Source organism: Uloborus diversus, chromosome 1 (genome assembly GCF_026930045.1).
Source record: "Uloborus diversus isolate 005 chromosome 1, Udiv.v.3.1, whole genome shotgun sequence".
Lineage (NCBI taxonomy): Eukaryota > Metazoa > Arthropoda > Arachnida > Araneae > Uloboridae > Uloborus > Uloborus diversus.
The window spans coordinates 253795023-253821646 of record NC_072731.1 but is presented as its reverse complement, the minus strand read 5'-3'; the positions used below and the strand labels follow the sequence as shown (position 1 = coordinate 253821646).

Sequence of the window (26624 nt, the reverse complement as noted above, 5' to 3'; positions counted from 1 at the left end):
TTACTGAAGGAACTCGTACTGAAGATTAATGCTTTTATTTTTGACCTTAGAAAAGACATTTTTGTTTTGATGGTCATTTTTATGATGTTCTTCTTCGTGTTTTTTTCTTTCGTCCTTTTATTCGTGAATTTTAGAAAATAAAGAAATATTTGCTACATTGGTTCATCTTGTTGTGATTTTAATGCATTCAAAAGTAGTACGACAGCACTCAGAGAAATTTATTAGAAGCAGTAACAAGAATCATGAAAATAACGCATTAAATTTAGAGCCACTGCGCTTGAATTAGGGCTTGTCCTCACTTTAAACTTAGTTTCAAATTTACAATATTTTATGTAATATTAAAGAATTTTAAAATTCATGATAATATACAGCATGAAAAAATAATTTTTCGAATTTAAAAATTATTTTATGATCCATAAATTAAATAGTTTACCTGTGATGGTTTGCGTGAACCTGGAATTTTCAAACTCTTTTTGGTCCACATTTGACCAAGTTCTCAGGACTCTTTCTGTATCGTATGGATTGTAATGGGTGGGAAGACTGAAGGCCTGTTTTAGGGGATGATTGCTAAGAGTACTTGCGCACTCTTTTGCTCTGGGAGACCAAAAGAATGCCAACACTTTTTTTTGCTGTTTCGAGAAAAAGCAAAAGCTTGCAGTCTATTTTTTTCATAAATAAAACAAGAATATTAGGTAAAATTTCGTAACAACTCCATTTTAAAACATCATCTTTTAGAATAGAAAACTATTCAAGTGTATATTCTTACCAAGCATTCTTCTATACATTTAATGAAAACAGAAGCGGCATAGCTGTGTCGCAGAGATTGCGGATGAACTGTAAAAGCGGAGACAAGACCACTTCGGTTCGTAAAAGATAGGATCAGCGAGATCGCGCAAACAGTAAAAATTTTACTGCACAAGCGATTTTTTGGATCCTATCGATTACAAAATGAGGTTGCCTTATTCCACTTTATGTTAATCCACCATCCCTCTCTGGTCAGGTTATAGTATTTTGTGAATAAATATTAACGAAATCTTTTCGAAAACGAAATATTTTTTTAAAATGTAATCACCGATACTCCTGATAATAGTGGCTTCCGATATTAATCACTGGATATTGTTCTTGGAAAGTCAAGATGCACCACTCAAAAAAAAAAAAAAAAAAAAAGTTGTCTCCCGGGGCAGGAGCCCCTCCTTGCTCCCTCTGGAGCCGGCACTGAATAAACATCCCCATTATAACCAACCAAACTAAAATTTAAAGTATGAAATAACTTCCAAAAGCACACATTGTAAATTACGGCAGACACGTGTTTCGGCGTTTCAAGGAACGCCTTTTTCAATGAGCTTATGGATAAAAAGACATCCGAAAAAAATGTTCATCCATATGCTCGATACTTTTTGCACTGAAAAAGGCGTTCCTTGTAACGCCGAAACACGTGTCTGCAGTAATCTACAATTTGTGCTTTTTGGCGTTGTTATTTCATGCTTTACTTTTAAGCACAAAGGTATTTATTTATCAAACTAAAATTTGTTGCCCAAAATCAAAAACAGAATTTTGCATCCTACTTTATGTGGATAATAAACTGACAAGAATTATCTTTATTGCAAGCACGAATTAAAAGGAGAATTTGAAATGCAAATATAACATTTCTTTTTTCAGTCACGCTTTAATTTTGCCAATCAAACAAATTAAATAGATATTAGATATTCATTAGCTTTCGCTGAAACATGTCAATGCAAATAAATAAGATAGGGAAGCATTTTCGTCATGCATGAGATCCACCGTTGAATGACCGAATCATTACTGCCGAAGAAAATTGAAACCGCGTGGAAACTTATGTCTTAATGCAAATTAGAAAAGAAGATCGTGTTTAAGCTCTGAAGAGGGTATTAATCATATTTAATAAACAAGAAGAGAGAATTTTTGGAAAAAGAGCTAGTGTTTCACTCGGATTATGAATCTGAATTACAGAACATTTTTTCCTTGACGTAAAATTTCAATCGTGAATCAGTAAATGAACCAATGTAATCAAAAGACGAAATAAAGTGCTTTTTGTACAATACGCAAAATAACAATTCACAACCATATATTCGCATATGCATACATTATACAGGATGTTCCGTTTTAACCTGCAAGACCTTTATTTTCGTAACGTCAGTCCTAGATGTATACTTCCAATTGCAAAAATGTTCAAAATCAGATGCAGTTAAGATATTGAAAGTTAGAAGAAAAAATCAAAATACGTCAAAAAATACAAAATTTAAGTTTTTATACGGGCCCCAGGTCCCCTAACTTATATTTAAGGAAATAATGAAAATAATCTTCATTGCAAAATAACTCCAACATGAAAAGTTTGAAATTAGTAAGACCGATATTCACCGAGATATGAAACGCGGCGTTTTGTTACTTACACCACTTTTCACTCGCCGTTAATAACGCCTATTGGGGGGAAATATAGCGGTTATCAATTGTTTAAAATTATATGTGTGCATAGAGTGCGGTTTTTCAATTGTTCGTGGTTTGGAAGTGTGTTTTTGCGTATCACGGCATAACATTTGCATTTATTTTTGAATAGCAATGAAAAGTATAAATACCTTTTTTTTCTTACTTTGACGAGCTGTCATTCTTCTGAAAGGGCGATAAGTTCCAATCTCATCTTCTGTATGGTCCCTTAAACCTTTGAAAGAGAGTATCTCCATGAGTTTTGGTCGCACAATTGTCAAGTTTATCAGTAATAGTTTTCAATGTTGATTGTTTCTCTAAATATTAGTTAAGGGACTTAAGGCCCGTATAAAAATATAAATTTCATATTTTTTAACTCATATTTATTTTTGCTTCAAACTTTCGATACCTTAACTCATTATCTTAAAAATTTAAAGCAAGTTTTGAAAGTATATCTGATTAACCATTTTCAAATTTAATACCTCCAAAAGCTTAACTATAAATAATGTTCGATCAGAAATTTTCAAAGATCTTTATAGTTGTTATAACAGTTATTTGTTTTTTGTCGGAAAAAAATGCATCAAATTTACTAAATTTCAGTTTCGTCAATATTAAGAAAATGCTTTTTGGATTTTATTTTCATTCATAAAGAAAAAATGTAAAAAACGCTTACATCAACATATCTTGGCCTGCCTTAAGAAATATTTCAAAGAAAAAATAAATTCAAATAATTTTCTTTGTAGAACAGGTCTTAATGCTGATCGAGTAGTCGGGAATAGTCAGGTATAGACTGGAAAGTACTGTGCTTGGATAGAAACTACTGTGCCATTGGTATTGGTGCAGCAATAAAATCGTTTTTTTTTTCTTCCATTGACACATTCTACTTCAAGATCACTTTTTCATATATTTTGTTTAAATCTCTAATAAGCTTTTTTGATTAGAAGCTCTCTAATCTCTGCAGATTTGATCTAGAACGACGAAGTACTAGAGTTATAACAACTCATATAACAACTAAGGTTAGTTATATGAAGCGGTGAGAAGCAAAGGGATATAAGAGGACATTTTCAAGTTTCGAGTAAAACGCGTTTAAAGAAAACATCCTAGGAAGGCATTCATTGATTTTTTTAAATAAAAGAAAAAGAACAAAATCGAACTTTCGAAAAATCGCTTCGAGGTGCACATCCCCATGCTACAAACTAACTTTGTGTCAAATTTCATAAAAATCGGCCGAACGGTCTAGGTACTATGCGTGTCACAGAGATCCAAACATCCTACAGACATCCAGATATCCTCCGGACAGAGAGACTTTCAGCTTTATTATTAGTAAAGATTAAATAGAAACTGGCAACAGAAATTTTTTTTAATCCTTGCATTTTATTTCCTTGTCAGCCAGCAATGATTTCGGTTATCAGTCGCGTAAATAAAGGCTTAGCCGTTATTAAAATCTGCTTTAAAAGAACTTATAATTCGAACTCTATGATACATGCAAGTTCCAAACACATTCTATCAGACGCGGAAAAAAATTCTCTTTATTTTGATATTAAATTAAAAAATTTCGAGTATGTTTTGACTGCAAAAATCGGGAAAAACCTTTTAGAGGTTTTTATTTAATATTTTCGTTAATTTATGTCATCCAAAGATGCAACCCAGCTAAGAACACTCTCGATCAACTCTCCTTTCGAACAAATTTTTTTTTTCGAAATCGGTCCATCCGTTTAGGCGCTAGAGTACCAAAGACAGACACACAGACACACAGATACACAGACACGTCTAACTTATAACCCCCCTCCTTTGTATGTCGGGGGTTAAAAATTGATCTATACATTTCAGCTTTCAATTCAATTATACGCTGACATCTTTTGCCCTGAAAAGTGGTATCTTAAGTGGAAGTTTAAGTTTGTTATGCATACTGTCTGACCATCGATTACATGGAAAGGCTAATATCCTGTTTATAGTCGGTAATGGACGTATCTAATAGTTTATAGGGGTGTTGGTTTGTTTCAGATGTACACTTTTGCCTCTAGATTATTCAGCCTTAGTTTTGTAAAAATGAAAATTTGTTCACAGCAACATTTTTTTAATCTAAAGTATATTCGATCTATATTCTCACGGCAAGAATTTATTTATTCACTACAAAGTTTTGAGCTTACCATTTTTACTTTCTTCTATATCTAATATATAGAAAAAAGTATTGGATTCGTGCAAATTTTCGAATTTCGAATTTTGACGGATTCGAACGTTTTGAGGTGTGCCGAGTCCATTTCGACTATTTTTGGAAAATGTCTGTCTGTCTGTGTGTGTGTGTATGTGTGTATGTATGTGTGTATGTATGTGTGTCACGTCTGTGTGTGACCAGTTTTTTGTGGCCGCTCTACAACAAAAACTACCGCATGAAATCGAACGAAATTTAGTACACATATGTGCCCCTATGTGAACTTGTGCCCATTAGTTTTTGGCGCGAATTCCTCCAAGGGGGGTGGAGCAATGGGACGTTTTTCGAGTTACGCGTGCTTGCTATTCCTCAGGAAGTAACTGGCGGAATCAAACAAAATTTGGTCCATATGTTGGTATTAACAGGAACAGGTGCTGATTCAATTTTGGTGTCAATAACTCAAACGGGGGTTGAGCTATAGAACGTTTTTTGTCGTCAATTGTGACTGCTGTATCTCAAGAAATAATGAACGGAATGAAAGAAAAATTTATCGGCAAGTAACCCTTAGTGGGTATAAGAACTGATTTTATTTTTGTGTCAACAGCTAAAAAGGGGGTAGCGCAATCACCCGTTCTTTTTTTCCATTTTGAGTACCCTATCTCAGGAAGTAATGCTACGTTCTGGTTGAAATTTGGAATATATGTGAATCCATATGTAAACAGGCTTTGGTTCGATTTTGACGCCAATCGCTCCAAGAGGTGTTGATTTTTTCTTTTTTTTTTTGCGAATAAAAATATTTTTATTAATGCAACAATAAGAAGGATAAATCGTAATAGATTGTCGTCTGCGTATTTCTCGTGATTTTAATTGTATGGAAATGATCGGAAATATTATCTCAATGATTTAAAATTTTTAACTGTTGCCATCTTATGTTTGTTAATAAATAAAATATTTGTAATTAATTCAAGTTAAGCTTTTGAAGTAACTTTCAATTTTCGCTCTTTGTTTTGTTTTTACAATAATTCAGACATTGGGATGGTCGTCAAGTTTTTGCATGTGTAATTTTGTTTTTGTTAGGAATATTGCTTCCTCGTCAAGCATGGGGAGGGATCAGAAAAAGGAAAAATATAGAAGAAAGTTTCGTGATGGCCACAACATACTAGTTCTTTTAGGTTTCTAAACGAAATGAAAGTATTTTATTTTCTTTTTGTTGTTTCCATGGCAACCTTTTTTGTTTCCCCTTATTTTATTTTTGAGAATGCAATAAATGAATAAGGCACTAGTGACATTATAAAACGCGAGCATCAAAATCCCATCGTTATTTTCCCTTCTCTCCTGCTAGATTCATTCAAATGGAATCGTCCTTAATGGGCACATTGCCAAATTACATACAATCCGTGGTCAAACAGTAACAACGCTGTTATTACTACATTTATTTATTTCACAAAACGTAAGACAACATTTTGTTCATATTTGAGTTGAAAATAATACAAGCTCGCAAAATAACTTGCAATTTTTTTTTCATTCAATTAATTTTGCAATTTGCATGCATTGTAACGTTAGTTCTCGCAAATTCTTGTTTTTCATTGGATAAAATGTAATATCTTTGAAAAGAAATTATTGTGTACAAATTCAAGAGACAGAAAAATACTGTTGCTGCTGTTTTTTTAGCATTTAATTTCCGTTATCATTTTAGCATTTAATTCATATTTCCGTTAGCATTTAATTTCCGTTCCCGTCCTCAGGAATGATGGCGCCCTGCCTGAGACGAGTCCACCTCAAAACTGGTTGAAAACAAGGCAAGCATGGGTTGCTTTAACCAAGCCTTTTCAATGCAAGTGTTTTTCGTTAAGTGTCTTTGATTGTTTACCATAAGAAATAAGTTTGAATTGAAAGCTAGCGCGTAACTACCCGAAAAGGTGCAAATTGAGGAAATCTTGAGTTGCTTATAATATTTAGCGCAATCTTCGTTTCCTAAAAGTTTTATGTTTTCGATTCTTCTACCATGCGCCAGCAATTTACAGCAGTCACACATTACTTCTTAACCACGTTATCTTATTCCTGTTAACATTAAGTTTGTATTTTTGGAATACCTTTTTCAAATGCAGTTAGTTCGGTAAATAACTAATATCAACTCAGCCTTTTTGGTCGACCCAAGAATGTTAATTATAAATCAAAATTTGTCTTTTTATGTCATAACAAGTAAAAATATTTTCAACAGGAAATTCACATGGATAAAGATTGAAGAAATATCTTTCAAAATTAATATTTTTCTGTATGCTAGTTGAGTGGCGTAGTGGTAAGGCGTTTGTCTCGTACACCTTTTTTCGAGCGTTAGTTCCGCGGTTCACGTGGTCAATCGGTGAATTTCCGAGATACAGAAAGTCGTCAGCGTCCACGTCGCTTGGTTATTCGGCATGTTAGGTTCAACTAAGTGCCTATTTGCATGGATTCTTTCTGCTAAATTAAAACCCTTAGTGTAATTTCGCATCATGAAAATCCTAGCGCTCACCACTTAGGGTGGGAAACGAAAAAAAACAAACTTATCTGTGCATACACGCCTTAATTGTGACGCATAAAAAACTAGCTACTATGTCGGAGGATTTAACCGAGTCTACAAAAGGCTAAGGGGGCCTGTTACGGAGTCGCAAAGGGAATAAATATACTGATCCTGAATAGTTCTATGAGGAAGACTGAGGTTTTATCTTATTTTTTGCAACTGAAGTTATTTCGTATTTTAATTGAGGATTAAAGTAGGCAGATGTAATATAAGTGCTCCAAATAAGGAACTAAACCAATAATGCCAATCTTCCATTTTTCTATGTAGGATAGAAAAAACTCTCTAGATCTTGATTTTATCGTATTAGAAAGCAAAAATGATGATAAAGCGTCATGATCAGGCAGCTTGTTATCAAGCACGCCAAACAGTTATTGCAAAGGAGTCTTGTCAAAATTGCCCGATTTTATTCGGGTAAATATTATGGCCTGACGGTTCACGGTAGTTTACTAGTATGAAAAAAGTCGTTAATTGTTTTAGGAAACACAATTTATGTAGTTGACGAATTAAAAAAAAAAAAAAAGAAAAAAAAAGGAAAAGAAAAAGACAATGTCGTTTCATCCCGTTATTTTTTCCTGTGATTTGAAAACCACAGAAATGTAAACTGTCGCCCAATAAAGCTATGATCGTCATTATAAGGGCTCTAGTGTAATTATTAAAGGCCCTGGGAATCGGGCAGAGTATGATCCAAGGCAGCATATGCTGCACAAATGTACTCGAACTGTGGGCAGGAATGAGTAAAAGCAGAAAATAACTTATCAGTGCTCCGAATATGGCGATTGATCTTTATCCTTTCCATTGAAGAAAATATGGAATTTTTGATAGTGTTTAGAGACTATCAACATTTTTATTAACAACTAGTGGTACCCGCACGGCTTTGAACGTAATAGAAAATTAAAAGGTCTTTTGGTTCGCCTGCATATTTACAAATAATGTATGGTGGATTTTCTCGCCCATTGGCTTGTGCCCATGTTACGGTTCCACGTAATGGTAATTTCGTAATTTACTCGTCCATCTTATGACAATTTTGCTCTGGAAAATGTTCTTAAAATTGGATTAGAAAAATGAACACATCGAACTTTCGAAAAATCGCTTCGAGGTGCACACCCCCATGCTACAAACTAACTTTATGCAAAATATCATGAAACTCGATCGAAAGGTCGAGGCGCTATGCACGTCACAGAGATCCTGACAGACAGAGAGATATTCAGACAGACTTTCAACTTTATTATTAGCAAAGATAAATGATTTCTCTTTTTTTTTAGTTGATAATCTTTTCTTTTTTTTTGGTAGAATTTGTCTTATTAGGAACCCGTGTTCCTAATAAGGCCAAATTGTCTTTGCTTTCAAAAATTTCTAAAAACATAATTGAAACTAAAATGTTCACGTGTAATTATTTTGTTTTTCTTCCATGAATTATGCGATAAATGTGCAAAACTTTGAGCCGATTGATTCCTAAATGAGCGAGATACTTGACCATAAACCTTAAGTTGAGCATTGTTTTCACATTTATCTTATTCCTAGAGATAATTTAAAAAATGTCAAAATTCTTCTTAATATTTTATTTAAAGAGAGACTTTCATCTTGGAGGATTGTATGAAAACTATAAAAGAGATCAATTGTATAAAAACTAACTTTCTAAGGATGTAATATAAGATGGTCGACAAAGAAAAGATTATTTTAATTGTTTAAGCCTTTAGAATGTTTGAAACTTTGAATAAAATTAAAAACTATCCAGATATCAATCACAATATTTTTTAAAATTCCAATTACTTCTTGCTCCATTTCACCTCAATGTAATTTTTTAAAATAAAGCTTGAAAATACGCTTCACTAAATTTTTGGTGCATATTTTTTGTTTTCAATGCGTAAAAGAAATTTCCTGGATCGTTTTAAACACCTTTTAGAGTAGGTTTTTTTTTCTATCTTACTAAAACATTTACAAACGAGTTTAAAATTACGCTTGCCATAACATTTGTGGCATTGAAAATAAAGTGTAAAAAAAAAAGTAGAAAAGAAGGTCTAAATTCTTTTAACAGAAACGAGAAATTTCGATTGTAGAACGCTGCCATATATTATACGCAATAAGTGGATTTTATTACCTAGGAATTTCAGCCGACTGCTGATATCAGATAAGTACTTCAAGCGTAAAAGATTAAGTATTTTTAAGAAATAAAAGAAATCGGAATATTTTGGAGAAATATAAAAGCATATGGACGCCAGCAACCAATATCATTCGATCAACGCAGATCAAATACAAACAATCATGCTTTGCAAGGTAGGTGATATTCCCATCTTTACTCTCTCTTAAAACTAATGCAGCAAACTTTCGGTATTGACATTACGTTCAATAATATTATTAACATAGTCCTTAAATTCAAGATATTTAAATGAGAACTGATGTTATAATAGTTCTTTTTAGCAAAACCTTTCATGATATTATTTGAAAATTTTAAGTTCGAAATCTGAAAACTTACATTCAAATTGCTATTTTATTTATTCATCTTTTCCGCTGGTTTCGCAGTTAAATTTATCCCTCCAAAACACAAACAGTAAAAAAATTGACAATCAGCAAAAGGTCCTAGACGCAGCTAAATTGATATAAGTCTATTTCTGTCCTCGTTCAAGAGATATTTAAAAATGTCTTCTTCTATTGATATTCTGCGGACATTCCTAGTTTCTAAGGCCCTGTTGAAGTAGAAATTTTGTCTAATTTAAGATTAGCTTATGGATTGAAAAGTTGAAATCAACAGCCTCTCTTTTTGCTTTCCACGCAAAATGTAGCTCAAGAAAATCTTCCATTTTTATAAATTTCAACGACTGACTCATATTTTCTGCATTTATTTTGCTCATCACAGTATATTTAAGGGGACTCAGTACCCTAAATACTTTCCAAAACTCCATTTTTTGATTTTTATATATTTTGAAACTCCATTTCAAAACCTTTTTCAATGATACAAACTTCTTCATCGTGCTCATATTAGAAGAAACTTAAAATAAGCTTTAAAAAAATGTAAACATATTTTAATGAGGTATGATTTTCTCCTTTAAATTGCAATATCTCGAAATGGTGTTTTTGAAACTAAATGTTCCTTTTCCTCAAAAACTAAATTTTGTCACATTTTGAAATTTTTATCACCTACTCCATACATCTAATTGCATATACTGAAGTATAATTTTTCTGATATTCCAAAAATATTTTTTATAGAGTTTATTTCGTGTTGCAAAATGGAATGTTTTGGAAAAAAAATACTGTGACTTACACATTAGAATTTATAATTAAAAAAAAAAACCCTAAGCTTTCTTTCTCTAAAATTTTACTTCAGTATTGCGAAAAGAGTCTACTTAAGGTACAGAAAAAAATTCATAATTGTATCTTTAATACGTTTTCAGAAAAAGGTACATGAACCTGGGCAAACTAATTTTGACAATATAGAGGGTACCGACTCCCCTTAAAACCTTTTGTGCATGGGTAACAAAAGAAACCTGAAAGACCGCTTAGTTACCTAGTAGTCTTCATTCAAACCTCTTCCAGCAAGATATCTTGAGATGAGGACATCAAAACTGAACAAATACAATAACAGTATGCGTTCCCGTAATCGCCAAGAAACAACCTTTTTCAAATGCTAAAGTAAGTACATTCCCAAGAACAATGCTCTAAAAAAAACTAAGAACCCTAAACGCATTCTCCAAAAAATGTTGATAGCGTAATCGGTACCATGACCATCATGTTTTGTGACCACCCCTGATAGTGAAAAAATACGTTCCAGGTATTAAAAGTGTTGCCTTTCTAAGCATAAGGTGTGTTTATTATTATTTTTTTAAATAAAAAATGCCATAAAATTAATTTTGTCTCAGTCATTGTATTACCGAGCTTCTATTCTGGATAAGCTAATATATTTTCCCTAGGTCTTTGTTACTGCTGCTATTCTTTCTGCTGCTGTTGCATCTGTGTTACCGTTGGTAAGTAAAACATTTATTATTTTAAAAGCTTTATTGAAAAATAATTACCGTCTAAAAGACATCAAATGTAGACAAAAATCGAGAAAAAAATACTTATTTTTTGTTAGCTTTTGAACATATTGAAAAAAATGATAGTTTGCACTATAAAAACAGATTTTTAGCAGTAAAAATGCGCAAGAATAAGGATTGTATAAATTGAAATCTGGCGAGGAAAAAACTTTAACGAAAAAATTGTAAAAAGAAATTACTTCTTCAGACTAGACTTCTTACTGACTTCTTTAGACTAGTTTTTCCATTTTTTTAAATTTAATTTTTGTTAATTTATTTATTTGTAGCCTAAACACCATGCTCCTCAACCATACAAGTTTGGATACAATATAAAGGATAAACATGGCGATCAATACAGAGAGGAAGTCGGAGACGGAATCAGTGGCGTGAAGGGCAGCTACGGATTCTCTGATGCAAGGGGCGTCCATAGGCAGGTAGACTACGTTGCCGACCATGCCGGATTCAGGGCTCAAGTCAAGACCAATGAACCCGGAACTGCCAATCAAGACCCTGCTGCTGTCAAGATGATCTCTTCTTCTCCATATGCCGGACCTGAAGCCGGACTCTTGGATGCCGGACTTGTGGGTGCACCTGCTGTCTTTGCTGCGCCAGGAATCGTCGGCGTTAACGGATTGGGAGCACCAGGAATCGCTGGCGTCAACGGATTTAGAGCACCAGGAATCGCTGGCGTCAACGGATTGGGAGCACCAGGAATCGCTGGCGTCAACGGATTGGGAGCACCAGGAATCGCTGGCATCAGCGGATTTGGAGCACCAGGAGTCGCTGGCGTCAGCGGATTTGGAGCAGAAGGAATCGTTGGCGTCAATGGATTGGGACTGGGATATGGAGGACTGGGTTACAATGGACTTGGATATGCTGGCCTCGGAAATGGCCTCAACAATGCTGTGCTCGGAGGCCTGGGTTACTCAAGATATGGATTTTAAACTGCGATCTATGAGTGAATAAATGACCCATATGATTTGCTTGTTTGAAAATGTCATGAAAGTGATGTTTTAAGCTTTCATAACATATTCTACTCTAGTTTCTGCAATGCAGAATATTAATGACCTCAATTACATTTGATTTTCGCTCACCTCTATTAAATATCTTCCTGTTAATATGGCTGGCTCATTTTTGTGCTATAACTTGTATTAGATATTTTGTAAAATTTAACATAAAAAAATAAATAGAACAAATTTTTATTATCGAAAAAATATTCAGCATCAGTTTTTCAGAATGACATCAGTTTGAACACTGTGTGTCTTAGAGAACTAAGAACTGGCTATCATTTCTTTTGATTTCCTACTTCAACAATATCGTTCCCCGACAAAATATTATTCCCAACAACAGTGGCAAGAGGCAAATGCATGCCCTGCTCACGGTCGAGCATTCAATAACCATATTTCGATTTTAAAACTTTTTTTTCAACCGTTAACATAAAGGTTTTTTAATCGAAATCAGGAATGCGTCAATTTATCAGCTGTACCAATTAATCGGCCATAATCGGTCCCTTTGCCGATTATGTATCATCAGTCAGATTTGACCGTTAATCGGAGAAAAAAAATTTTTTTTTTAGGAAAGTGGTTTAAAATAAATCGTCTCACAGAGATAAGCTATCAACTATTTCTAAAGTCGAAATTATAAGAGAAAAAAATGTGATGAAGAAATTGATACTGTAAGAAAGGATCATTATGATCATTAACCGGCTGATTATCAACAGCCGATTAATCGGTAATTGGTAATCGGTCACTTTTCTTATCGGTGCATCCCTAATCGAACTATTACTTGCAAAAACTTTAGTGTACTCATACATTATTGAAATTAAATAATAATGAATACATTCGAAATAATACATAGAATAAAATAAGCAGCTCTTAAATATTGCAAGACATTCAAATTTAACTTTCGTTCTAAAATATTTTTTTTTCTCCCACGACGTTGCTTTGCTTTGGCATTTTTATTTCTCATTTGCATTAAAAACGTTTCAGCAGACATTTATGTCGCCACCTGAAGCAATAAAGTCCTATATAATTCAACTGAAAGCACTGAATAACCTTCGAGCATAATTGAGGCAGTATAATGCTAGCTGAATCTCTGCTTTGTTTTTATCCAAGGGATCGTACTAGTAGCCCTGGTAGTTGCTGCATGCAGCATAATTTAGAAAAAAATTTCAATGATAGCCTACCTAGGACCGAAAATTTAAACGCCTTTTACTCAAAACTTGAAGCTGTCCACTTACATCCCTGTGCTTCTCACTGTCTTAACTTATGCTTTAGTAAATTCAACGTCGAACTGAATTACAGGTACTCTATTATTTCATGCATCGTAAAGTGTTGTATTCAGTTTAATATGTAAATAATTCCGAAAAGATCGAAGACAAATTATAAATTGCTGTTATATTGCTCGAAATTTATTACTTAACGGTTTTTTTACTGATGGAATTTTGTAATAAAATTCAGCTCCAGGTGTCATTTCGTCTTATTTGTTTTGTTAATTTCGATTTTTTAGTGTTTATACTGTCTCCTGATCCACCGTGTTGCTTTCCTCGGATGACTTTTCATCCAGAAGCTCACACGTCCTTGCATTGAAAAAGGTGTTCCTCGTAACACCGAAATACTTGTCTGCAGTAATTTGCAATTTTTGTGCATCAAAACGTTGAATTCATTTCACTTCTACTTTATCTATGAAATTCGAGACTGACGAAGCATGTTTTATGAGAATGAATAAAAATTAAAGAGGAGAAAAATAGGCTCCGTAAAAATTTTTTGTTCAAGAAACGAGAACAGTTTTAATACGGTTGTTTCCTTCCGTCAAAAGTAGTACTTTTAGTCACTGAAATTGATAGAATGAGTAGAAAAAATAACATGGACCCAGAAAATACTTTCATTTTCCCAATAGTTATTTTTTAATTTTTTTAAATGTCCGATTTTTCAAACCAGGCGTGGTCTTTATGACGTCACAAATGATGCTCTTTGGCGCATCTTTCTACTGCGTTTCCACGTTATGATTATCAAGAAGCGAATTAAAATTGCGCTCTACGCTTGCTACTAATCCTATCGTTGCCAATACACGAGAGTAAAGATGCGAAATAAATATTTGAATCTGTGCATGGCAACACAGAATGGCATTTCATCATTTGTGATGTCATCGGCAAGAAATGTAAATAATGAAAAATCACCGATTTAAGTTTTGTTTTAAAAATATTAAACTTAAATTATTTAAAAAATGGTTAGATTCTATGTTTTTAAGAATGTTCTTTCAGAAAAAAATACTTTTAAAATATTGTGGAAACCTGACAAGATTGCAACACTGTACCTCAGAGCCAAACTGACGGAAGTCCAAAAATTGTGATTTTCCGTTTATTAGTGCATTGTATGTAGAAGTTCATTCCGCATCGAGCCATGTGAACGTATTTCTTTAAAAAAAAAATCCTTTTCGATTTTTTAACCAATGTTAAAAGAGCGCGTGTCCCATCCTTTGCACATGCGCTAGAGAAAAGTTTCCCCCCCTCTCCTGTAAAATTATCATAGTGTGACTTACGTGCTTCTGGCTCTGAGGTGCTGAACTTGCTGTTTAATGTCATCGAGAAAGTTCAGTAAGTAAGCACGAATATTACGATTCGCTGAACTAATGTTATATTATTTTTCCATCTTCTTTACAAATAATAAAGCTGAAAGTCTCTCTGTGTGTCAGGATCTCTGTGACGCGCATGGCGCCTAGACCGTTCGGCCGATTTTCATGAAATTTGGCACAGAATTAGTTTGTAGCGTGGGGTGTGCACCTCGAAGCGATTTTTCAAAAATTCGATTTTGTTCTTTTTTTATTCATTTTAAGAACATCTTCCCGAGCAAATTATCATAAGATGGACGAGTAAATTGCCAAGTTATCACAACGTGGAACCGGGGGGACATGGCGGTAGATAACATTGGCAAGCCAATTGGCAAGAAATTCACCATACATTTGTAATTATACAGGCGAACCAAAAGATCTTTTGATTTTCTACTAAGGGCAAAGCCCTGCGGGTGCCACTAGTGTAATATAAAAGTAGATCATTCGAGTTTTTGTGACTAGTCGCGGTACACGCAGTGACAAAGTATTCACTAGAGTAAAAAACAGAGAGAGAGCGACAAAAAAAAACGATGATTTCATTTGCACGGTGGGGCAGGGGTTCCCACACTGGGAGTGCCACAGGAAAAGGCAAGCGGTGCCTCGAAGTGTCCATGGCATCCATAAGTATGTTAGGTGGGTGTGTCAAATAAAGTCATGTAGACCAATAAAGCCACCCCCCCTCCCGTTTTTTGATGTAGTATAGTAAAAATTCGCTATATCGTGTATTCATCGTCATCATAAAGCCTGACTTATTATTAAACCTTTTCAACAAGCAGTTTTTAATTCTGGAAATGATGTAGCAAAACAGAAGAGAGGTGTCAAAACTATCTTATCCCATTTTATGGGAAGGTTTTATTTTTACGTGATTCACTGTAGTTTATTTGACTTGCAAAAAGTTGTTTATTCGTTTTGAAGCCTAATTCATGTATTTGTCGAATCCAAAGAGGAAAATGTCTTTGTGTTACCGTCATTTTTGCCTATTGTTTTTATATCCTAGAAAAGTAACTTGAAGCATAATAAGCCATCTGATGGATATGCAAAAGCTGGTGCAATTCAGTCATAAATGAGAGTGATATTTGGTTATGCACATTAAGATTGCCTTATTTAGCTCATTTACCTTATCCAAAGTTGGGCAAATTTTAATTGCACTGACAATTAAAGATTAACAATTGATTAATTGGTAAACGTAACCACAACTAACAATTGATAAATTGTAATTGTGAAAATTACAATTAACAATTAATTAATTGTTAGTTGTAGTTTACCACATTTAACAATTAATTAATTGTAGTTTACTACAATTAACAATTGTTCTGTGAGTTTTATTTAAAACTAACTCTTAAAATAAATAATGGTTTTGTATAATACATTCTACAAGCGACAGGTTACATAGGACGTGGACGCCGGACGGGTACCATATTACTATCTACCTATTTAAATAGTTAGCAACAAATAAAATATCAATGCACAACAGTAACTTTATTACGAGCAATAAATTATTTACCGCAGCATATGACTTCTCAAAAGATCTTATGGCTTCAGCAAAATTTCCCCAAAAAAGGTATATTTCAATTAGAAATTCAAAAATATGTTTTTTACCGTACTAGTAAAAGTCCAAAGAACATCTGAGCGAAATTACAGAACAGAAGGAAATCTTAATTACGCGATTAAAAAAAAAATTAAAACAGAGAGGTCTCTAAGATTTTATGTCCCCTGTTATGTCCTTATTTTTTCACCTCCTCTGCTACGGGTTAAACTATATAAAATAATGATTTGCAGACTTAAAACACTTAATTAAAACACAAACACTTACGTTTGGAAAAAACTTGCCAAGACGAGAATATTTCACGTGGCGAGCGAGCAATCAGCACTGAATGAAAATACGAAATCGAATAATTCTTTGAACTCTGTACCCTGCGCTGGACCTATTGATACATTAAGTTAATTGTTAGTTTTAATTGTTTCATAAAACGATTAAAAAAATTAATTGCAATTATTTTAATCTTGAAAAGCGATTAACGTACATTAATCCAATTAAATTAATTTCAAAGTACAATTAATAGTTTAATTACAATTAATTTAATTGCAATTAATTTTTCAATCAATTAACAAGGCAACTGAAAAAATAATCGATTAATTCCCAACACTGACCTTATCTAATAGTTATAGACAAGGGTGCCGCAAGAAAATTCTGTTTTGACAAGAGGTGTCGTGAGTCGAAAAAGTCTGAGAATCCCTGCATTAGGGTATTCCTCGAAATATGAAAGTAAATTTTTCAAGTAGCGCATCCTCTTATATTTTTCTTTTTATGTTGAAACAATTGTAAAAAAAAAGTTCATACATAATTTGAACAACGACAGTTCGAACTGATTTGTGCCTGAAAGAGTAAAACAGCACTTGTGTAATAGGCCGAATCGGAAAAAAAAAAACCTTAAGGAAATTCAAAATATCATGCTGATAAGACGTTTTTCCTATAGCCTTTATAGCCACACATGTACCACAAAAATATTTATCCAAACTAAACTATTTGGGTAGTCCGCACTAAACTTAAAATTGTTATAATTTTCTTCAAAAAATTGTTTTTTTTTTCTGCATATTTTTTAAAATGTAATGTAAATGTTAAAAAATTATCAAGCGGAAAAATAATAACAATCAAGTAGCTAATTAGCGTAGAGGTTTTGACTCTCATGCAATATTTAGTTCACTCACATAGTAGGGGAGACCGGGATTTGTATGTGAAGGGGTAGGGAAGGGTGGAGACAAGTGCAACGAAAATTTTAAAATTCAAAAAATTTGGAAACTTTGATTCAATAAGAAAACTTGTAAGGTGGATTTGTAATGCGGTTTAAGTGCACAAACTTTTGGTGCACAAACAATTTCATTACTATTTAATGTTTATGCGATAATACAAAAAAAAGGAAACGTTAAATTTTATCTCACTGTACCACACACATGAGGCACGTTGAAACTGCATACAAGGCACGGAGAGATAGCATACAAGGCAGAGAAAGACAGGTATAGGTTTGAGTGAATCATAATATGTTCAACGTTTAAAATCAAAATAAATAATAATGAAAAAAAAATTAAGTTTCACCGTACATTTAAAGAAAATTAATTTTCAAACCAGAAAAAAGATTGATTTCGTTTCGTATCATTTCTTTTCGTAGGAACTGTTATCAACAATTTATATTGATTGTCAAATAAAACAGTCCGAATGGTTTTACTTTTGCACCAAACAAACTAATGTACAAGTCTCCATCGTTATCAGCTACCATTAGGACATTTCCAGCATTAAAAAAAAAATGTTTGATGGAAAATTCTATCACAACTTCAAGTGTCCCTCGATCTAGCTCATCAAACCCAGAAGGTAGATTTTCGCACATGTCAATATGATCTGATAAAATATCAGATGCCCCATTTAATTTTTACTCCCTCATCAGGTGTGTCAAATAAGACTGCATTTTTTCTATATTTTGGACATTTTGAGCAATCACGATTGTTGAGCAATCACGAATGCTTATTGTTCTCATTTGACTGTTTTAAATTCCTATGATTTCATTTTCCCACAACCTCCCTCTGCCAGCACCACCGTAGCGTCGACTGGCCTCACGATGCTGCTCCTCTTGCAAAAACAATCCCCAGGTTGCGTCCATATCCTACACACACACGCATACACACACGCCTACACACTCATGCCTGCGCACAGACACACACTACTACACACACACACACACTCATGTCTGCACACTGATACAAACACATATGCCTACATACACACACACGAACGCCTACACACACGCGCGCGTACACACACAGCACTGCATACAGAACATGCACACACATGCATACATACACACACGCGCAACCACACACATGCGTCTACACAAACACATTCATACACACACACACACGCTCGTGATTGCGAAAAACATAATTTGATATCAAGATGCCATTGATTCAAATTCAAATTAATATAATTTTTCTTATTTCTCCAGTTTTTGTGTTTTCTTCTTGCAAAATATGTTTTCTTAGAACATCACTTGCAATAATTCTTTTACCCTTTTTATTACCTTCTTTTTTATTCTTTACTTTTTTTCTCTTCGGTTTTTGGATATCCTCTTCCTAAGAAAACGCTCACTGCTGCATTAGAGCTAGAGGGTTCCTTTGCAGCAGTTTTATCTAATATTTACAGATTATTATGATCTACTTTATCTGAAGTGTCATTTGGAATCAGAAGGAAAGTTACAAATGAATTTCTCATGGGTTCTTCAGAAAATGTCCATTGTTTCACGTTACGTGGTTTAATTCGCATTTTTAATTACGTAAATACGCGTGCAAAGTTAATAAACGGCAGGTTAAAAACTTAGATCGTAAAACAAATTAAAAAAAAAAAGAAACATTCTTTTCGAATCAATTCAGGATGCGGTACACTGAGACTGTCTCACTGTACCCCACTTCGTCTTTTTCTTCTAATTCAACATTTTAAGGAGTTCCCTTAAAGTCTAACCTAAATGTTTTTAAGGATATTTAACTACAAAGGTAGAACAAAGAAAGTTATCAAATGGCTAAATTTAATTCATGAAAGAGAATACCTGAAATCGATGCATGCGAAAGTCAAAAAAAGTCGTGCCTCAAATAATAATAATTTAAAAAAAAAAACGATCATTTGATTACAAACACAAGCAACAACTTCTTATTCCAGAATCCATCCGGTCAATTGCTGCAGATTCATGGGTACCTCGCATCATTTCCCTATTATAATTAAAAAACAGCTTCGTCTCACTGTACCCTGCGTCTCACTGTGCCCCACCCTCCCCTATTTGTCGCTAATTTTTTAGGGTAAGTGTGCGAACTCTCCAAAGGTTTACAAAAAACTATGTAAAAATTACAAAAAGCATAGCTATGTCGAAATCAAACTACTTTCTTATTGCTGGGGGGATACTATACAGATCTTCCAAGCAGTAACAGAAAGTTTTTATATTTCATTTACCACTTAAAAAAATAAAAATAAAAATTAAAAGTTCACTTTCATTCAAGGGCAAGGCAAGGTTAGGCAAGCAAGGCAAGGTTACCAACAGGCAAGGTTACACCAAACTCTTGGTGAATCAGTAACGGATGCACTTTGCAAGAAGAAAGTTCCCTGGCTTTTCACTGACTTTAAATGCTGTATTCAACCCCCAATGTCCCTTAAGTTTGTCAACAACAGCAAAACTCGCCGCTGCAATTATTTAAAAGTTTTGCTTTAAGAAACACGATGGTTTTTGTGGCGCATTGCTAAATTATCAATCGAGTCGTCTGATTAAAGTTTACCAGTTTTCCTTTTTTTTATGCATTCGAAATTGCCATAAGTGCAGTGAACCATCTCTACTATTAATAAAACTAATTTTCTCTCAGTTTGGATCTCTGTGACGCTCATAGCGCCTAGACTCTTCGGCATATTTTCTTGAAATTTGGCACAAAGGTAGTTTGTAACATGGGGGTGTGCACCTCGAAGCGATTTTTCGAAAATTCGATTTTGTTTTTTTTTTTCTATACTTATTTTAAGAAAATTTTTCCGAGCAAATTATTACAACGTGGAATAGTTAATTACGAAATCATCATAACGTGGAACCGTAACATGGGCAAGCCATTTAACATAGCAAATTGACGAGAAATTATTTCAAAATACATAGGTTCAACAAATGACTTTTTAATTTTCTGGCAACTACGGGCAATGTGTATCGGTAGTGCCAAATAAGTCCACCAAAAAGGAAATTTTCGCCCAACGTGCTCAACATAGAATTCTCCTTCGCTTGGCTAAATATAGTGAATTAAAGCTTTGGAGCCTTAAAACTGAAAAAAAAAAAAATGTAAATACAGAGCAACTTTGTTTATTCAACTAACTGGGACCAAAAGCGGTACAAATATACAAAAATACAGGTAATAAGGAAAACACATTCGTAAATACGCATTTATTTTTTTACTACAGAAAAAAAAAACGATACTTTGTAACAGAGTTACATGTATAGGAATGTTACTCACAAACATTTTATTATTAATTCAGTTAGGAGTGACACTCCTAATACATGCCATGTTGTTTGTTGGATTACTGTAACGTATTGTACGGCCTATACACTAGGGTGCGTCTTATAATGCACTTTTTAAAATTTTTTTGAATTTCTTATGAGGCACCCCTTTAATTGCTTCCTTTTGATGAAAAAACACTTACTTAAAAGTTTCATAGAATTTGAACAAAATTTAGAGGTTGCTACCAGCGATTAAAATTACTTTCATTGTGAAAAAATAGAGTAAAAATATATTCCAATTTTCTATTGCAATATTTGACATCAACATGAATTTGGGTTGGTTAAGGTAGAAACATAACCCAAATACTTATTCCCTATGCATACAAAAAAATAATAAGCATTTCATGGTTCTATGCTGTGTAATAATGTCAAACTAAAATCCTGCAAAAATTCCACTACGCCATTCATATTATTGGTTTACAATTTCAGTCTTATACCCATTCACCAATATTGTAATTTTTTCCCCTTTGTTTCTAGTAATGTGAAATATACAAGCCTTTTTCTGATTGCTACTCATCATCCAAACTATTTGATAATATCTCTTCAAAAAAACTTGATGAAAAGACCTTTATGGTGAAAAATCTGAATATTAGTAATGAAATCCTCTATTTTTTTTCTTTTGGTTTTAGTTCTACAACATCTGCTGCTCAGTGTTTCATTGGAGGAGTTGTTCTTTTAGGTTTCTTTAAGAAAGAGACCAATTTGGAGTTTTTTTTCTCTTCAGAAATGACACGTAGATGTCAGATAAAATTACTTGAAGCAACAGTCCTTCTTGTAAGCGAAAATGCTTTTCAACAAAAAAAAAAGATCAAATCTAGATAAACTTTATTGCAAATTCTTGTTCTTCAGAATCAGTCTAAGTACATTCCGTTATAACAGAGGCTTAAGAAAAAATACTTTCACTACGGTTGATTTAGATTTTTCATGATTTTTTTCTCTCAAAATTTCTTTTTTTCACGCAAGTTCTGTTGCCTTTTGAAATAGAAATTTATTTGTTACCAATTTTGCCTTGTCCTCCTAGTTAGTTTTCTTTCAGTTAGAAATAATTTCTTGCCTGGAAGTGAAATCTTGCGTAAAGTATCATCAGCAAGAGCAAGGTCAAGCAAATAATCTAATGATGGATTCCAATAATTTTGTTTTTGATTATTGAAATAGAACTCTTTTAATTTTCTTTTTGAGTTCTTAACTGACAACTTGTGCTTCTTTGAATTGCTAACAAACAGTTAAGAGGTTGAGAGTTGATTGTAGCTACAGTTAATTAACATGATTTAATAAAGTATGAAATAATTTCAAAGTCAGTAAGAATCTAATTTATTACTAATTAAAATTAATGACAAAAAGGTAACATAAATGAATATTATAATAATCGATGCAAAAAAAAAAAAAAAAAAAAAAAAATAGATTTCAAATTTTGAAGCAACGGTAGCAACCTCTAAATTTTATTCAATTTTTAATTTTATGATATGTGAATTTTTTTTTCATCCAAAGGAACAAATGAGAGGGTGCCTCATGAAAAAAAAACATCTTCAAAAATAAGACGCACCCTACTATACACTAGTGGTATATATAATTGAAATAAAGGAGGAATATTTGTCACATTTATATAGTTCTGTTCTTGCTATCATAATTTAGTATTAGTATTCAAGTGAGTACAATTTTTTAGCTCTGTAAATTTGATCCGAATAAACCGGAGATCCAGATAAACGGGGGCCGGATAAACGAGGTTCTACTGTATGGAGAAAGAAACGAGCTGATGTGTGCCTCACATGACTTCCTTTTACTCCAATTTAATGTCATTTTCCCATTATTGGTAATTTTCATGTGATGCAATAGTTTACTCTCTAAATATCGCCAACAGTGGCCAAATTGAAACCAGATATATAAAAAAAAAAATTATATTAATTTGAATTTTTGGCATCTGGAATTCGAATTACGTTTTTCGCAATCACGAGCGTGTGTGTGTATGAATGCGCGTGTGTGTTTGTGTAGGCGCATGTGTGTGGGTGCGTGTGTGTGTATGTATGCATGTGTGTGCGTGTTGTGCATGCAGTGCTGTGTGTGTACGCGCTTGTGTGTAGGCGTTCGTGTGTGTGTGTCTGTGTGTGTAGGCATATGTGTTTGTGTCTGTGTGCAGGCATGATTGTGTGTATGTGTAAGTGTGTATTGTGTAGGAATGTGTGTTTGTGCGCAGGCATGAGTGTGTAGGATATGGACGCAACCTGGAGACGGTTTTCGCAAGAGGAGCAGCATCGTGAGGCCGGTCGACGCGACGGTGGTGCTGGCAAAGGGTGCTGGTGGGAAAATAAATTGATAGGAATTCAAAACGGTCAAATGAGAACAATAAGCAATCGTGATTGCTCAAAAAAAAAGCCAAATTTGTCGCCAAGTTGGCGGAAAAACTTGGCGAACAAAAGACTGGCGATGTATCGCCAAGTGTCCGCCAAATTGTAACACCACTTGAGTGTACATCGTAATTAACAATGATTTCCTCCCCAAAAAAGGCAAAAGATCCGCTTAGAAACACCCAAATGCAACCAAAAGGAGAGGTGCACAACTAGACCCCGCTAGCAGTCTACATATCGAATTTCAACGTTCTAGGACATACCGTTCTTGAGTTATGCGACATACATACGCACATACATACATACAGACGTCACGAGAAAACTCGTTGTAACTAACTCGGGAATCGTCAAAATGGATATTTCGCGGTCTATACGTTCTTAGGCACTTATCCACGTGTGGTCGAGTCGAAAAAAAAAACTCAACATTCATTCGGGGGTGAGCAAAATGGAAATTAAGGTCGATTTTTGAGTGAAATTTTTTTTGCGAATACAATATTTCCTTTTTTTGTAAAAGGAAGTAAAAATGAAGCAATTAAGACAAAAGCATCGACCTCTTTGCTTATTCATTTTTAGTTCAAAAAATATTCTTAAATGATTTTAAAAATGTGATATTTGCTTGATTCTATTTTTGGAGAATTTTGCATTATTATTTTGAAATCTGCAATTTTGGACGAAAATGAAACAAAATACTGCTCGTGAAGCACAAAACTAACTTTCGACAACGGAATATTATGAATTTGAACTACCTAAATGGCTTTCATTTGCTTGAAATTTCAACAAAGTTATCAGATGAAATTCACCAAGCGTAAAATATTAAACATTCTAGCACAATAAAATAAAATTTCCAGTTTTTTCGCTTGATATAAAAGCTTCTATATCTAAGCTATGAGTATCACTTGATTAGAAATCATCAGCTGTCAACTACCATGATTTGCAAGGTATTCTTCTTAGTTTCTATTCCGTTTTTTGCGGTATACCGATCTCATATTGAACAACGAAACGAGTAATTGCTTCAGTTAACTTTACTTTCCTGAAAAAGCACTACGATTTTTTTAACTGCTTTTGGCGACTTATTTTCTCTCCACTTCGCCTAAAGCAGAAAATTACCATTATGTCACCGTCATGTTTGCTCCCTATGCTTCAATTCTGAAATTAATAGAACTTTTATTGCTTTTAAATAATTTTATGTATTTCATAGGTTCTAGTCGAATTGTTTAACCATTTTTTAAAACATAATATATATTTTTTTAATTCTAGTTTGGAACAATGTCTTGATTGATATCGAATTTGGGTCTCAATTTCTCAGGACTTGTATTAAAGATAATACAAACACTTTCAGTCGTTCCCATTGTCTGCATTTATACAATTATTCAGTTAAATACATTAACTCTCAAAATGCTTACTTCCATTCAATTAGTCTTAAAACAAAACTATAAATATACAGTTGAACTCTCTATCACATATAATACGAAATCACGGATAAAACGAACATTTTGTTCGTTAAGTTTGGTTTTCTATCTAATTATATTAAAAATTTTCACGCATATTACGTACATTAAATTAAAAGTTTCGGCCAAGACAAGCAAAAATTTCCGAGCTCTTTACTTGTTGAATATACTGTAATTTTCTTTTTTAGACATACTTCAACATTTAGTTAGGTTGTAGGTGTCCCATTGTGTATCGAAAAGCGAAAGGTTGACATTTTGCATAGATAATCAAGCCGATTGTTTACCTGTGGACATTTCAATTTACTCATAAACTAGCAAAAATACCCGGCGTTGCCTGGGTCAGTAATAATTATTAGAAAAAATCGTTACTTGCATTTGTTTTCTGTTTTAAGTGAAAGAATTTAAAACACATCTTTTTGACGTGATTAAAAATCGAGTTTCTTCCTTACCCATAAAACTAAAATAGCAATAAGTATAAAGAACAAAGTAGTATTGATTTAGAACCGAAAGCACTATATTTAAGCATATACATATTTAAAAAAACATGAAATTAATTTTCTCATGTTTAAAAAGATTAATCTGTTAATACTTTTTTTTTAACATGGAGTCTAAAACCTTCTCTGTATGGCTAATGAAGTACGATGTGATTAAAAAAAAGTAGCTGCGCTCGTAATCCCCTTATACTTGCTTTAGTTATTTCGGGAAATTTCAATCATTGTGGCTCTTGGTGCGATTTTATCGAATTTGCGAAAGTCGTTTCGGGGTACCTTCGATGATGCTTCCCCATTCTTTCCTTACTTTGTAAAACGATATGATATTAATTTTCGTTACAGAGATATCGTCGCCAGATGCTGAGATTTTTTGGTCACCATAAAATGGCGCTAAACAGTTTCATCCGAAATGTTACCAAAATAAGTAATAAAATTTGGTGATTGTTTGAAATTGTGCAAAAAGGAAAATTAATGGAAGTTTTTGTGCTGTTTATGGATTTGCTTAATTTAGTTGCTGGATTATTTAACACAGTAAAAAAAGTCTTTTGAAAATTCTTTGATTGGCGATATTTTGTTTACATGGTGAAAGCTGAGAAACATTATGACGTAGTCTTCGGCTTCAAAAACAGCAACGTTGAAAAAACTGCCAAATGCATCAGCTACGGAAATCTTTCTGCAAAAATTTTGGCGATCTGCTGGTTGTTTGGATAATGAGTAAGTGTTCAATCAGCATAAATAGTAATAAAAACCATTAATTACATTAAAGTTCCGTTTAAATGGAAAATCATCAGCCAAATCATGTATTATTTGCCAATCTTGTGCAAAAATCTTATTTCAAGATTTGACTTGAGAAAAGCCTTGAACAATCACGAAAAGCAAAGAAAGTCAACAATACAACAATTGTCGCTATCGACAGGGAGTTGAGATGATACACTAAATACTGTATTGAGTTGAGGAAAGCCTTCGAACATGGATCTAAAAAGCTCATAACTCGTTTTTTATTCTACTTAGAAATTTCGAACAGGGGCCATCTTCAGCAGAAAAATCAGAGCTTTCGATGGACATATAATGTAAGTATGTGCAAGTATTTTTTCATCCCAATATTAGAGAATTTATACAAAAATTGTGTTTTATTGCCCCCTAAGGGGGTTTTGCCCCCCATAACGGGACGAAAACTACCCTATGTGTTATTCTGATGCATAAGCTATATTATTGTAAAGTTTCATCAAAATCCGTTCAGTAGTTTTTGCGTGAAAGAGTAACAAACATCCATCCATACAGACAAACTTTCGCATATATAATATTAGTAAGATAAAACTGTTCATCTTCCATTGCGGATAGCAAGATGATCCGGGATTGTCGATTATTATTTTATAATCTTCCTTTTTCAATAGTTTCCGAAAGCATTCATATAAGAAATAAGTGATTGTTTTCTAAATATACTAGTAGTAGTTAGATTACAATGTGTGTATTAGTAGTAATATTTTTTAAATATAGGTAAGCATTTC

At 33.5% G+C, this 26624-nt stretch overlaps 1 protein-coding gene across 1 annotated transcript in view; it reads left to right on the top strand.

Annotated features, from left to right (window-relative positions):
* The first annotated feature begins 9416 nt into the window (after positions 1-9416).
* LOC129220070 (elastin-like) overlaps positions 9417-26624 on the top strand; it is a 27149-nt gene continuing 9941 nt past the window's right edge. The window contains exons 1-3 of the mRNA XM_054854409.1: positions 9417-9428; positions 11060-11113; positions 11449-11976. Of these exons, the coding sequence (XP_054710384.1) occupies positions 9417-9428; positions 11060-11113; positions 11449-11976 (594 nt within the window). The remainder of the gene's footprint in view (positions 9429-11059; positions 11114-11448; positions 11977-26624) is intronic.